Below are 14,066 nucleotides of genomic sequence, written 5' to 3'. Positions count from 1 at the left end.
TGTGTGTGTGTGTTTCATTTTACAAAATTTCTTTCAGTGCTAGGTATATATGGCGTAGGTACAACAACTGCTGTGTATATTTGGACGACCATTCAAAACATTGGTCTGCCTAAAAACGAGTCTCGACTAAATCCTTCAAAGTATTTTATGACAGAATATTTTATTGATCAAGAAAAATATTCCTACTTAATCACGCTGCATGTACTAGCAACTATTTACATAGGGGCTGTCACACTGACAGCGACAGGAACTATGCTCCTTGCATATCTTCAACATATCTGCGGAATGTTTAGTATCGCCAGGTAAGTAAATAAATGCTGGAATATAATCGTAAACAATATTTGTTTGTTATCTTAAAACAAAATAAAATTAATTGAAGGAATAAAATTATATTTTTACAGTTATCGAATCGAACAGGCAATCAATATTTTACAAAAAGATATTTTAAAGAGTGAGAACATGGTTTATAAGAAGATTACTTATGCCGTAGATATTCATCGCAAGGCTATGGAGTTGGTATATATTTAATAAGGAGCATTAAATACTCATATAATTACACGAATTTTCTTGTACTTGAAGGTTCACGGACTTTTTAATATCAAATTTTGAGGGATCATTTTTCTTACTCATGGTAATCGGCGTGACTTGTATTAGCCTTAATCTTTTTTTGGTAAAATTCTTTATATTTAATCGTAATTTCATGATATTAGAATTTTATGAAATAGTTAAGAAAATAAAAAAAAGTAGTTAACCCTTTTTCTATCTGTAATATATTTATTGAAAACAATAATTCATGAAAATAATGGTTACCTAATTTTTAAGATACTGTAATTGCTAATTATATGTATAAGCTAAGTAAATAAATTAGCAATAACTAAATAAAAATTTAATATTAAAACTCTTAATTCTCAATTATTCTCAATAATTCAATATTCTGATCCAATGACATCATAATTTATTTAAATTTTATCATGCAATATATATAGAACACAATATGATTCGATCGTGCGTAAGAAATCGATAGCAAATGCTTAACGGACGTATCACATTTTTTAGCTTGCGTCATATAATGATGAAATTGAAAAACTTGTTGCACCTTTTTTAATGATAAACATCATCTACGCGTACTTGTTCTTAGCCAACTATACTGCGCAAGAAATTACGGATCACAACGAATATGTATTTGCCACAGTGTAAGAAATATTTCCATCATTTTGTCACACAAGGGTACTCGTTTTGTAATAGAAATTTAAATTATAAAAAAATATTAGAGTACTAATACGAATCGTGGAACAAATATATTTATTATTACCAAATATTTTTGTCTTATTAAAACAAGTAATTGTTATTATTTTGTAGATACAACGTTCAGTGGTACATGGCTCCGTTACATATACAGAAAATAATATTGTTTCTACTGCAAAGAGGCATTAAACCTTTTCATATAAATTACGGTGGAATATTTGTAGCGTCCTTAGAAAATGCGGCTACGGTAAGAAACATGTATATCATATGTTGTAGTTTAAAGTAAGTTCTTCTATTATATCTGAGAATAATGTTTAATCGATAATAACATTAACAATTATTTTAACATATTTTATTGCTATTTTAGTCGAATCACGCTTTACATCACATAAATCATACAAAAACGTATAGTTTCACTATAATAATTATTATTTACAAAATGTTAACTAACAGCTCAGTAGGGGAGACCGGGGCTAATTCGACATCGGGGCAAACTTGACACTAGACTTTTTGCTAATTTAAATCTATCATAGAAACTTGCTTTTCCTACTGTAAATGCGTCTTTATGTGCCAGTATTATCAACGGAATTTGATGACATTCTGAGTTATGGTGTAATTTTTAGCGCGACATAAGCGTTTTTGATGGTAAAAAGTCATTTTTCTGATCTCTCGAAAATTTCTACTCTTTCATCGAACTTTATTCTTGCAAACCTATATGTAAGTGATTTTCATGGAAAATGTCATGCTCTATATGAATCCGATAATCGTTTTTGGATATTTTCAAAATTTTCATGTTTTTGAAGTGACAAAAGTGAAAATCGACGTCCGGGGCAAAGTCAACACCATGCCGTTTCGTCGGCTCCCAGTAACAAACGATGCTTGTCATGCAGCCGTATAGCTCATGACAAATGTATGCGCACGTCCGATCGCGAGTTTACCTGCATTAATTGTTTTTCAGACATGAGTTTAGATGAAGATAATTGAAAATTCAACAATTTTTGTTCTTATTATTTTAAATGATTGTTCTAGCTACTTTATTCCGAATTTTTGTACTTTTTAAATAAACAATAAACAATGTATTTTTATTTTCAGACAGTAAAAAATAAGTTTCAGATCAAATTGTGTCGATCAGACAAAGTGTTGAGTTTGCCCCGGCATCTTTCAATTCGAAAATTTGTCTTCGTGTCACTTTTCCTTTCTTGGCGGCAAAACAAAACGAGGTACAGCAAAATTTTCTGAATCAATTTTGTACCTGAAGGAACACTCTTTAAATATATACCATTGAATTTGCCTAAAATTTTTAATTAAATATTAAAAATTGCCTTTAAAAAAATAGTGTCGAGTTAGCCCCAGTCTCCTTTACAGCTAGAAAATAGAATAAAAGATAAAGAAAATTATAAAATTACTATTGTATTTCTTGTTTTATCTCATAGTCAATTATATTACGAAATTAATAATTAACTTTTACTTCAAAACGTCGTAGTTGGATTATCGGAAAAAATCGATTATCTATAAAACTTATTGTCCCCAAATGTTTGGTTAAAGAAAGTTCTATTATATTTTTAATATTACTTATTACAAAATAAAGCAAAATATATATTTTATTACAGTTGTTTAGTACTTCGATATACTATTTTACTGTTCTCTGTTCTACGAGGGAGAACTAAGAGTATAAATTAATGACGATAAAATAAAATTAGTTTTAATTTGGAAGCGAGAGAATAAAGTGAAGTTAATTGAAATAAATATTGGGACCATTTCGATCTCGCATTTTAGGTAATCTGTGTTGAAGTATTTAGTAATTCTGCGAAGGGAGAATATTATTATTGAGAAATCGGAATTCTACATTGTAAAAACTGCAGAATAATGTTGAAAACGTTGCGTACAATAAAATTTTTTTATTATTCAGACTTTATGTAATTATAAAAAGTTTCCTTTTTGCAAATGCAATAAAATTTTGAATGGTTCTATTATTAAATAAAATGCAAAAAAAATTTCTTTATGATTGCTTTCTTATAGCGCAATTAACTGATTTCCTTTATTTAATTTTTAATGATATTTAGTAGTATATATTTCCGATATGTAATTATTTCAAGTAAGGGAGACCGAGGCTATATGGCTCCACGGGTATGTTGTTTATGTGTTATTTTTTTAGTATTTATCTCGAGAGGAACAGTGGATAGAAAATGGAGAAATAGTTCTTCTAGATTCTAAAGAAAAAAAAAACATTACGCGAGTTTCCGTCCATTTTGTTCCTCTCAATATAAATAATACTAAAAAATAGCACATGAGCAACATACCGCTGGAGCCATATAGCCCCGGTCTTTCGTATGGAGAGACCCTAATAAAATAACCCGCATCTGCACGACAAATAACTGTTGAGAAAAACGGACTAAATAATGAAAACAATATTGATTATTTACGAACAACAGAAACTTTTATCTGTAACACTATATCTCTATATACCGGGTGTCTCAGACCACCCGTATCATCCGATTTATTCGTAAACGCAACATTTTAGAGAAAAATGTTCCAGACCAAAGTTGTATGGTTTCAAGGGGTACATAAGATGGTGTCATTAGTTTCACCTTAAATAGTTGTTTGAAGGTCACGTAAAAGTCACCTTCAATTTTTTAAATAGACTTACCTACTTTTTATTGCATATTCTTGTAGCTTATATCGAGGGCTTTCCAAAACACTATAAGAAAGTATTTTTTTATTAAGAATTTTTGGACGTATAAGGCTTGAAAGTTTTAGTATTTTGACAAATGATTTTTGAATTTTCAAAAGACATAGTTGCTTTTAAGAAAAAGTATGCAGATGCGTGTTGCAAATTACATATTTTTTCTTAAAGGAACTATGCTTTTTTTATACCAATTAATTCGTCTCATTATTCTGTGCATAAAAGTATTAAGGTAACATTACCGAAAACTTGATGTTTTACAAGATATTTTGTATTTTATGTCAAAATACTAGAAATTTCAAGCCTTATAATTCCAAAAGTTCTTAATAAAAAAATACTTTCTTATAGTATTTTGGAAAGCCCTTGAGATAAGCTACAAGAGTATGCAATAAAAAGTAAGTGGTTCTATTTAAAAAATTAAAGGTGACCTTTACGTGACCTTCGAGCAACTATTTAAGTTGAAACTAATGACACTATCTTATGTACCCCTTGAAACCATACAACTTTAGTCTAAAACATTTTTCTCTAAAATGTTGCGTTTACGAATAAATCGGGTGATACGGGTGGTCTGAGACACCCGGTATATGTAAATAATGTTACATAAATGTAATATATATTAGAGGTTATTCCTCAAACGTATATAAATTTCGCTCTTAAAAATCTTTTAGATTAAAAATACGCATACGAATAAGAGTACGCACTCAATAAACTTTTGCCTGTAACAAACATTTATTTAAAAAAAAACATAATTCTTTTACATATAAGCAAGTCAAGTAATAACTTGCAAAGATAATGATAATAAATAATTTTATATACTAATATAAAACAATTTGTAGATATTAAGAAAAGTATACAAATCTGTAAAAAATTTATCCGATAAAGTGTCTAAAAGTACTCATGATGTCAGGATAACCGAAATAAGTTCATGACACCATCGAATACAAATTCCACAAAATATAGTTATTTTCAAAATTTTCATTGCATCCTGAACAAAAAATTTTCTTTGAAGATGTCAAAGACATTTTATCAATGTTTCTTTCTTCTATCGAGGAAGTATATTACTCTTTCTCTGTGCTGCCTTTTCTATTTTCTTGGTTTACTTTCCTTTATTTGGTAACTTATTTTTAAAGGTGGAAATGATGTATAATTTCTGACTTCTTCGACGACGTTTTTTAGTTTCCAAATTTTATTTTGGTAGCCGATTTATATCAAAAACAGTACTATCAACAAAAAAGTTTATATTTTTATTATCATTAGAATCACTTGATTCTTTCTATCAATTTCAGATTAAGTAACGGCTTTCAAATTCACATGCGAATTAAAGCATTTATTTTGCAATCTGAAATCGTGCTTTTCAGCACGATCAATCATTTCTGTCGGCGCAAAGCTGTCATCATTAATGAATACTTATTTTTAATGACATAAATCTATTGAGTAATGAAATAACCGGTTTTTTTTGCGTTTTTTATACTAAAAGTTTTTTATGTTGTAGTTGCATCAGGAGGCTAAAACTCCATAAGAACTCATCGATCGATGAATAGATTATTTTAGCACTATTTTTGGACAGATTGACCTAATAAGGAAGAATGAGGAAGACGGGAGAACAAAAGTTTAACACCCTAATTAGAATGACGAAAATACTTTCACATGGTTTGTACAAAATTGGAAATAATGTAGAAATAAGTTATATTTGTGTTTATTTATTTTCATATTTTATTTCTATTCCATTACAATGTCAAAATATAGTACAATGTGTAGGATAATTATGAGGAAACTTGGATAGAGTAATAGCACGTTAACTTGCTTATGGAATGTTTATCGCATACTCCCTTATTGTTGCAAGTGCAATGTTTCCTTATTTTCTTTTGCTTTCCATTCAAATCGCAACAAACATAATAGCTGTCGACAACTACATGATGTCTAGCAAGCTGATTCTGTAACTCTTAACGACAGTTTCGTTATCGTTATATTGTTGTTGCGCAAATATTATACATGGTAAAAAAGCAGCGCAACGACAATATAACGATAACGAAACTGTCGTTAAGAGTTATAAAATCAGCCCGCAGTTGAGTCGCATCTTTGGGCAGTAGAAGAACTTGTATATGCTAGGGAATGTATTTCACGTCAAGGAACGTTTTCTGCAGCGGAACGTATAAATGATTTTTCTACTACAATGAGATTTAGAGGGCGTGTTTCAATATTTCATCTGCAAAGACTGCAAAACAAATCGTTGGCCACTGGCGCTTTTTTATAAAGTCGACATTGCAGCACTAGCAACGTACATCATGTACAGAGTGTTAAAAAAAGGTGGTACCAAATTTTAGGAGTATGCAGTACTCATAAAAAAAGTCTTAATAAGCATTACTCCAAATTTATTTTTGTGTTATGAAGCATTTTTTGCTGTAATAAATAAAAATAAGTTTAATCTACAGCAGATGTTCGATGTGCTCTCCGTTCATTTCAACACATAATTTGACACGCTTTGTCATTGAAGATCGAACATTCAAAACAGGTTTATTTTTTATTTGTTGACAAAAGTGTTCGATGTTCCGTATCAACTCATTCATTATGTCAACTGTGACGTACACTATGCTCTTCAAATATCCATAATAAATAAGGAAATAACAAAAATTCCCGTAAATAAAAAGTTGACGAATTTAAATCCGGTGAGCGAGGTGGCCATGCAAGTGAACCACCACGTCCTATTCATTTTTCTTCAAAACAATTATTTGCTTTGCATAAAATGAATGTGTCATTTCAGAACTTGTGTAAAAATTAGTTATTTTTCAAAGAATACGATACAAGACACTGTCAACAATTAATCATTTCAATGCTGAACAATACATTAGTAATCAATGTGCAATAATAATAGATAGTCTTTCGCGGGCGTTCGTGGACGGACTGACACAGAGAATTGAAAACTGTAAACCCAAAAATAAGATGGTAGGGGCCTCACGACATGATTCGTCAATGGGCAGCCGTAAAAATGGGCAGTCGATATCTGTATTTAGCTCGCTAATAGATAGGTATTACAAGCGACAATCAAAATTATACAATAGTGATGCTCCTAGTCGAGCTCACTCAATGAGTAATTCTGAAAACACAAATCTACATCCCGGGTGGAAACGTCCTACCAAAATCCTCGGAACAGAAACCTGACACATCTCAAGACGAAATCCACCCCTTGAACTTCTTATATTAACTGCAACATTACGGAACTCAATCACTCCACTTCAGTTCTTCACTTCACATCGGTCCAGCTTTTCTCTCTGGTTCTCTTCTCTTCTCTTCCGTTTTACAAACATTGTCGTATTCAAGTCCGATACCGAGTTTTAAATTAAATTCTGTGCTCGAAGGTCCGATCCTAGGTTAAAAGGTTTAATTTTCTTGACCTAAAACAGGACCAACGATTGCACCGCTCACGGAAGGCGTCCTAGCGTCCCTACGGGACGTTGACCCATATGCGGAGCTTTTGATAAGTGCGATTTACTCAAGGCACGCGCCTCACTGCGTATATCTGCGAAACAACCGTTAGTATCTGCATTGAGTCCTTCCATACCCACCATTGCACCCCTAACTAGCGCGATTTCTTCGCTTTCTAGCTTACCAAAATCCTGATATTCGGACGTAAAAAAACGTACCTATTGTCTCTAATTGTCTATTATATTTTCAATATAACTTACTATTACAGAATAAAGCAAAAGATATATTTTATTACAGGTGTTGAGTGTACATCGGTATCTTATTTTACTGTTCTCTATTCTATGAGAAAGAATTAAAACTATGAATTAATTATAATAAATAAAATTAGTTCTAATTTGGAAGCGACAGAATGGGAACGGAACGGTAAAGGTGAAAGAAGTAGAAATGTTGAAATCATTCCGATCTCGCATTTTAGGTGATGTGTGAAAAATCGGGATTCTAGATTGTAATCCGACAAAATTGAGTACAATAAAAATTCTTTGTTGCTGAGATTTTGTTTAATTGTTATTAAAAAAGATTTCTGTTTGCAAATGCAATAAATTTTTGATTGATTCCATTATTAAATAAAATTCAAAAAAATTTTTCTGTATTAGTTATCTTCTTATAGCGCAATCAACTGTTACGTTATTTAATTTTCAACGATATTTAGTAGTATATATTTCCGATATGTAATTATCGGAAATATACTCAAGTAAGGGAGATCGGGGCTATATGGCTCCAGGGATATGTTGCTTATTAGCTATTTTTTAATATTTATATTCAAAAGAACAGTGGATGAAAAATCGCGAAATGGTTTTTTTTAGGATCTAAAAGAGCCTTCCGTCCAAATCTCGATAAATATAACAGCTGCTGACATCTGCAACAACGTCCAGTTGAGTCATGTCTTTGGGCAGTGGAAAAATTTGCACTGACCAATATGCTAAGGGATGTATGTCCAATAACGTTTTCTGCAGATAAACGTATAAATAATTTTCCTGCTGTAGAGAAATGTCGGGCGCGTGCTTCAATGTTCGGGCGTGTGTGTCACAGTGGAGGTAAGAACCTCGCTGTTTGTCACTCCCGTATGAATATTGCAGTTTGTCATTTTGCCAACGGAGCAGTTTTCATAACGAATCAAAAGATACGAATATCGGCGGCAAAAAACAGATTTTCACAGAAAAGACCAAAAATGCACTATTCACTTTAAATTGTCATAAATCAGTAAAAAAAAATTATAGCGTAATAATTAAAAAAACATTTTAAAGAGAAAATGTTAAATTTTACAATGTAATCAATAAAATTCAAAGAATAAATTTTGTTCTCCATGTGCACGCTATAAAAGTTGAAGTTTATTCTTCAATTTTGCAATGTCCAATTTAAATTAACGCCGTTTGTAGTCAAATCTTCGCAAAAAAGTCTCGAAACTGAAGACTCAAGCTTTAAAACGCTTTAAAAAGCTTTAAAACATCACTCTGCGATCTTTTTTCACAAAGATATGTTACTTTGAATTATGTGCGCTGATTTATTAAAGTAGCCCGAATTTTTTGCGGGTGAGTGTATATTAGTAAAATTATTTTTGCTGAGGAAAAAATTATTTTCGATAACATTATCTGATTTATTAAGTATACTAACAACATAATTTACTAATTTGAAGCTGATATACTAATACTTAGCATTGCTTAGGTAAATCTACCATCGATCAAGAGAAAAGAGGAGAGATACCCTTCCACTGCTTTTCCGTCAAATACATCTCTGTGCTCACGAAGAGATGATTTGTCTCGAAACTCGACATTTTAACGTCAATCGAATCCTGCTGCTTGCCGTTGGTTTGTGGCCTTATCAACGATCGCGAGTCGTTGAACTTCAGTTAATTTTATTCCTTGGCACTTTGATAATTTTCATTATATTCCAAGTATGTTAAGATTTTAATATTATTATTATGAAATAAGTTACCAAATATTGTATAAACGTTATTTTAATTACACCTATCAAATTTCAAATTATATTGGATAATATTTTATTTTATTAAAATAATATTATTGTGATACAATTATATCCGAATATTAATTACCTGCTGTTTTTACTAATTTATTGTACATAGTATACAGAGTAACGGAGAATAATAAAATTACAGTTTGCTAATCAGACAATCTACTGTTGCTTTTTTGACATGGCTAATTTATTTATTGAAAATTATTTCTTGCAGTTTACCACATTCTTGACGTCAAAATGTACCCCAGAACATATTCTCGAGATTATTTCTACTACATTTTTCATTACATGCTATGTGATCAAATACAATTCGTTTTGGATTAACGCCGATACTGTAAGAGCGTTATCAATTACCTATGCATTAGTGATAAACAGAATTTTCGAATGTAAAACTGTCGAATTTTTATATTCCTTACTATTAGGACTAAATTTATCTAGTTATTCTTAATTTCCTTTCAGTTCTTCATAATTTGAAGGACTCTACTTCTATTATAATTATAATGTAAAGAGTATTTAAAAAAAAATAACATAAATAATTCCGTCCTAATCAAGAATGCAGAAGTTTGACTATAAGCATTTTGAAAGAAGCATGACCATTTTTGGTGATTTCTGAGCCCTTTTCTATACGGTTCAAATATTATTTGTCATAAAGTCCTGATCCAGCTATGCGAGTTTTTCTGCAAAATGTGCAAGAGAGGCTCTATTAGATTTGTTAGAAACATGATCTTTGCCTCGTTTTCAATTTCATTTACGATATTTTTTTTATATTATCCTATAGATTTAGATCCCAGTAAGGCCTTTATTGGATTTTATCAACTACATAATGGTGCATGCTTGTTGCATGCTTGTCTTGATTCGGCTAAGTTCTTGGATGCTTTATGTTATTTCGCCGTCATGTCAAAGAAAGACAGAGATATATTTCGGATTTTTGTGACAAATCCCCTGTAGTAATGTCCTCCTCTGGAGCCATACGTGGAGGGAAAATAAAACGAGCGTGTAATACATGTACTCAGCTGTTCGTGCAGGTTCACTCAAAACAGTGTATTGTGATGAACACCTACGAGCAGACTGTACGTACAAACTAATAGCGTTTTTTACTGGGAAAACTAGTGTAACACTCGTGCACGCTGAGGCACACATATTTTTAGTGTTTAATGTTCTACTGTGTTTAACTTGATGTCAATAGAACATTAAACACTGAAAATATGTAAACTAATTTTTACATTGGAGCAATAAAATTACACTCACAATCAGTGTGCACCACTGTTGCACTAGTTTTCTCAGTAGAAAACTCTATAAGTGTGCGTTTATGTTGAATGCGCGCGCGAATTTAAAAATATAATATACTGACAAGAGATAACGATCCCGTTCAAATTCGACAAGTTATTATGGAAGTACAAAGTACTTGGTTTATATCTTAATCGGATATAAGAACCGAATGAAGCCTCAGATACCATAATAGGATACTACTGTCATTGTAAAAATGGTCTTTGCACAGTAGATTATTGCGTCCACGTTATAACAGTATCATGGTGTTCAGAATATCGTAGACATTCCTTGTCTATTTCACTCCCAGCAAGCTTCTTGGATTACATGACTGCAAACGTAGACAGTAGTGATTTGAGTGATGGCTACGAAAATACTTATAGCGTCCTCTACTCAAGCTATATTCTAATGTTCCTCTCTTGCATTAGCTGCAAACTTAAGCTACTGGTTACGTTAATCTTCTAACATAAGCTTCTAAATAAACCTTATTTTATTTGCGTAGAAAAGGGCCTAAAATAGTCAACCTCCTTAAAAAAAAAAAAAAAAAAAAGCATAATATTATTGACAGATAAGGAGTTCGCTGGATCGGCTTCAAGATGTATGTAACGAGCTAAGAGATGAGAATGAAATCGCTATTCTAAAAAAATACGGAAGCAAGGCGAAACGTTACACAACTGCAATTATACGTAAGACATGATAGTCGAGTCTTCTGTATGTTTAAAAATTAGATTAAACTTAACCATAAACACATTTCTTTCAAGACAAAACAAGATTCTGCCTGTCCTCAATATAAAAAATTAAAAGGCGACTGAATGTTTGATATATATATATATGTGTGTGTGTATATGTGTGTGTGAGTGTGTAGTTTAATTTTACAAAATTTCTCTCAGTGCTTGGTACATATGGCGCAGGTACATTAACTGCTATGTATATTTGGACATACATTCAACACATTGGTCTGCCTAAAAACGAGTCTCGACTAAACCCTTCAGTGTATTTTATGACAGAATACTTTATTGATAAAGAAAAATATTCCTACTTAATCACGCTGCATGTACTAGCAACTATTTACATAGGGACTGTCTCACTGATAGCGACAGGAACTATGCTCATTGCATATCTTCAACATATCTGCGGAATGTTTAGTATCGCCAGGTAAGTAAATGAATGCTGGAATATAATCATAAACAATATTTGTTTGTTATCTTAAAACAAAATAAAATTAATTGAAGAAATAAAATCATTTTTTTACAGTTATCGAATCGAACAGGCAATCAATATTTTACAAAAAGATATCCTAAAGAGTGAGAACATGGTTTATAAAGAGATTACTTATGCCATAGATATTCATCGCAAGGCTATAAAGTTGGTATATATTTAATAAAGAGCATTGAGTACTCATATAATTACACGAATTTTCTTATACTTAAAGATTCACGGACTTTTTAATATCCAATTTTGAGGGATCATTCTTCTTCTTGATAGCATTCGGCGTGACTTGTATTAGCCTTAATCTTTTTCGGGTAAAACACTTAATCGTAATTTCATGATATTAGAATTTTATGAAATAGTCAAGAAAATAAAAAGAAGTAGCTAAACACTTTTCTACCTATAATATATTTATTGAAAACGATAATTCATGAAAATAATGGTTACCTAATTTTTAAGATACTGTAATTGCTAATTATATGTGTAAGCTAAGTAAATAAATTAGCAATAACTAAATAAAAACTTAATATCAAAACTCTTAATGCTCAATTACTCTCAATAATTCAATATTCTGATCCAATGACATACGAGGGTAAGTCAATAAATAAGTCGCAAAACTGGATAGAGGCAATAATAATCAAAGTAACTTCCTGACATTTATTTTACTTTTCGACATAATCTTTGCGACTTATTTATTGACTTACCCTCGTATAATATATTAAAATTTATCGTGCAATATATATATATATATAATCCAATATGATTCGATCGTGCGTAAGAAGTCGATAGCAAATGCTTAACGGACGTATCACATTTTTTAGCTCGCGTCATATACTGATGAAATTGAAAAACTTGTTGCACCTTTTTTAATGATAAACGTTCTTTACGCGTACTTGTTCTTAGCCAACTATACTGCGCAACATATTACGGATCACAACGAATGTGTATTTGCCACAGTGTAAGAAATATTTCCATCATTTTGTCACACAAGGGTACTCGTTTTGTAATAGAAATCTAATATCTAAAAAGATATTAAAGTAAAAGTATTAATACGATTTATGGAACAAATATATTTATTACTACTAAATATTTTTGTCTTATTAAAACTAGCAATTGTTATTATTTTGTAGATACAACGTTCAGTGGTACAAGGCTCCATTACATATACAGAAAATAATATTGTTTCTACTGCAAAGAGGCACTAAACCTTTTCATATAAGTATCGGTGGAATATTTGTGGCGTCCTTAGAAAGTGCGGCTACGGTAAGAAACATGTATCATATGTTGTAGTTTATAGTAAGTTTTTCTATGTATTATCTCTGAGAATATTGTTTAATCTAATAACATTAACAATAATTTTAAAATATTTTATTGCTATTTTAGTCGAATCACGCTTTACATCACATAAGTCATACAAAAACGTATGGTTTTACTATAATAATTATTATTTACAAAATGTTAACTAACAGCTCAGTACAGCTAGAAAATAGAATAAAAAATAAAAAAAATTATAAAATTTATACTATTATATTTTTTGTTTTATTTCTCTCTCATAGTCAATAATATTACGAAATTAATAATTAACTTTTACTTCAAAACGTCGTAGTTGGATTGTTGAAAAAAATCGATTATCTATAAAACTTATTGTCCCCAAATGTTTGGTTAAAGAAAATTCTATCAAATTTTTAATATTACTTAATATTTTACAAAATAAAGCAAAAGAAATATTTTATTACAGTTGTTTAATACTTCGATATACTATTTTACTGTTCTCTGTTCTACGAGAGAGAACTAAGAGTATAAATTAATAACGATAAAATAAAATTAGTTTTCGGGATTCTACATTGTAAAAACTGCAGAATAATGTTGAAAACGTTGCGTACAATAAAAAATTTGTATTATTCAGATTTTATGTAAGTATAAAAAGTTTCCTTTTTGTAAATGCAATAAAATTTTGAATGGTTTCATTATTAAATAAAATGCAAAAAAAATTTTTTATGATTGCTTTCTTATAACGCAATTAACTGATTTAGTTTATTTAATTTTTAATGATATTTAGTTGTATATATTTCCGATATGTAATTATCTCAAGTAAGGGAAACCGAGGCTATATGGCTCCAAGGGTATGTTGCTTATGTGCTATTTTTTAGTATTTATCTCGAGAGGAACAGTGTATAAAAAATAGAGAAATAATTCTTCTAGATTCTAA

At 30.6% G+C, this 14,066-nt stretch overlaps 2 protein-coding genes across 2 annotated transcripts in view; both read left to right on the top strand.

The window, feature by feature from the left end:
- LOC112462904 overlaps positions 1 to 3,043 on the top strand; it is a 3,346-nt gene extending 303 nt beyond the window's left edge. The window contains exons 2-7 of the mRNA XM_025028971.1: positions 38 to 302; positions 402 to 512; positions 580 to 670; positions 1,057 to 1,193; positions 1,360 to 1,492; positions 2,856 to 3,043. Of these exons, the coding sequence (XP_024884739.1) occupies positions 148 to 302; positions 402 to 512; positions 580 to 670; positions 1,057 to 1,193; positions 1,360 to 1,492; positions 2,856 to 2,912 (684 nt within the window). The 5' untranslated portion in view covers positions 38 to 147 and the 3' untranslated portion in view covers positions 2,913 to 3,043. The remainder of the gene's footprint in view (positions 1 to 37; positions 303 to 401; positions 513 to 579; positions 671 to 1,056; positions 1,194 to 1,359; positions 1,493 to 2,855) is intronic.
- An 8,187-nt stretch (positions 3,044 to 11,230) lies between these two features.
- Positions 11,231 to 13,788, top strand: LOC112462903. Its single transcript, XM_025028970.1, has 7 exons — positions 11,231 to 11,334; positions 11,539 to 11,803; positions 11,903 to 12,013; positions 12,081 to 12,171; positions 12,679 to 12,815; positions 12,988 to 13,120; positions 13,596 to 13,788. The coding sequence occupies exons 2-7, from the start codon at positions 11,574 to 11,576 to the stop codon at positions 13,650 to 13,652; spliced, it is 759 nt and encodes a 252-aa protein (XP_024884738.1). The 5' UTR covers positions 11,231 to 11,334; positions 11,539 to 11,573; the 3' UTR covers positions 13,653 to 13,788.
- Positions 13,789 to 14,066: the final 278 nt, after the last annotated feature.

The sequence above is a fragment of the Temnothorax curvispinosus genome, unplaced genomic scaffold (genome assembly GCF_003070985.1).
Source record: "Temnothorax curvispinosus isolate PA1 unplaced genomic scaffold, ASM307098v1 QBEX01012922.1, whole genome shotgun sequence".
Classification (NCBI taxonomy): Eukaryota; Metazoa; Arthropoda; class Insecta; order Hymenoptera; family Formicidae; genus Temnothorax; species Temnothorax curvispinosus.
Note: the sequence above shows the minus strand (reverse complement) of the source record. Positions and strands in the feature narration are given on the sequence as shown.

Excerpts from the sequence above, each read along its gene's own strand:
- LOC112462903 (XM_025028970.1), top strand. The coding sequence starts at position 11,574 with ATGTATATTTGGACATACATTCAACACATTGGTCTGCCTAAAAACGAG. Across the intron at positions 12,172-12,678 it reads TTAGCCTTAATCTTTTTCGG|CTCGCGTCATATACTGATGA; the intron begins GTAAAACACTTA and ends CACATTTTTTAG. Across the intron at positions 12,816-12,987 it reads GAATGTGTATTTGCCACAGT|ATACAACGTTCAGTGGTACA; the intron begins GTAAGAAATATT and ends ATTATTTTGTAG.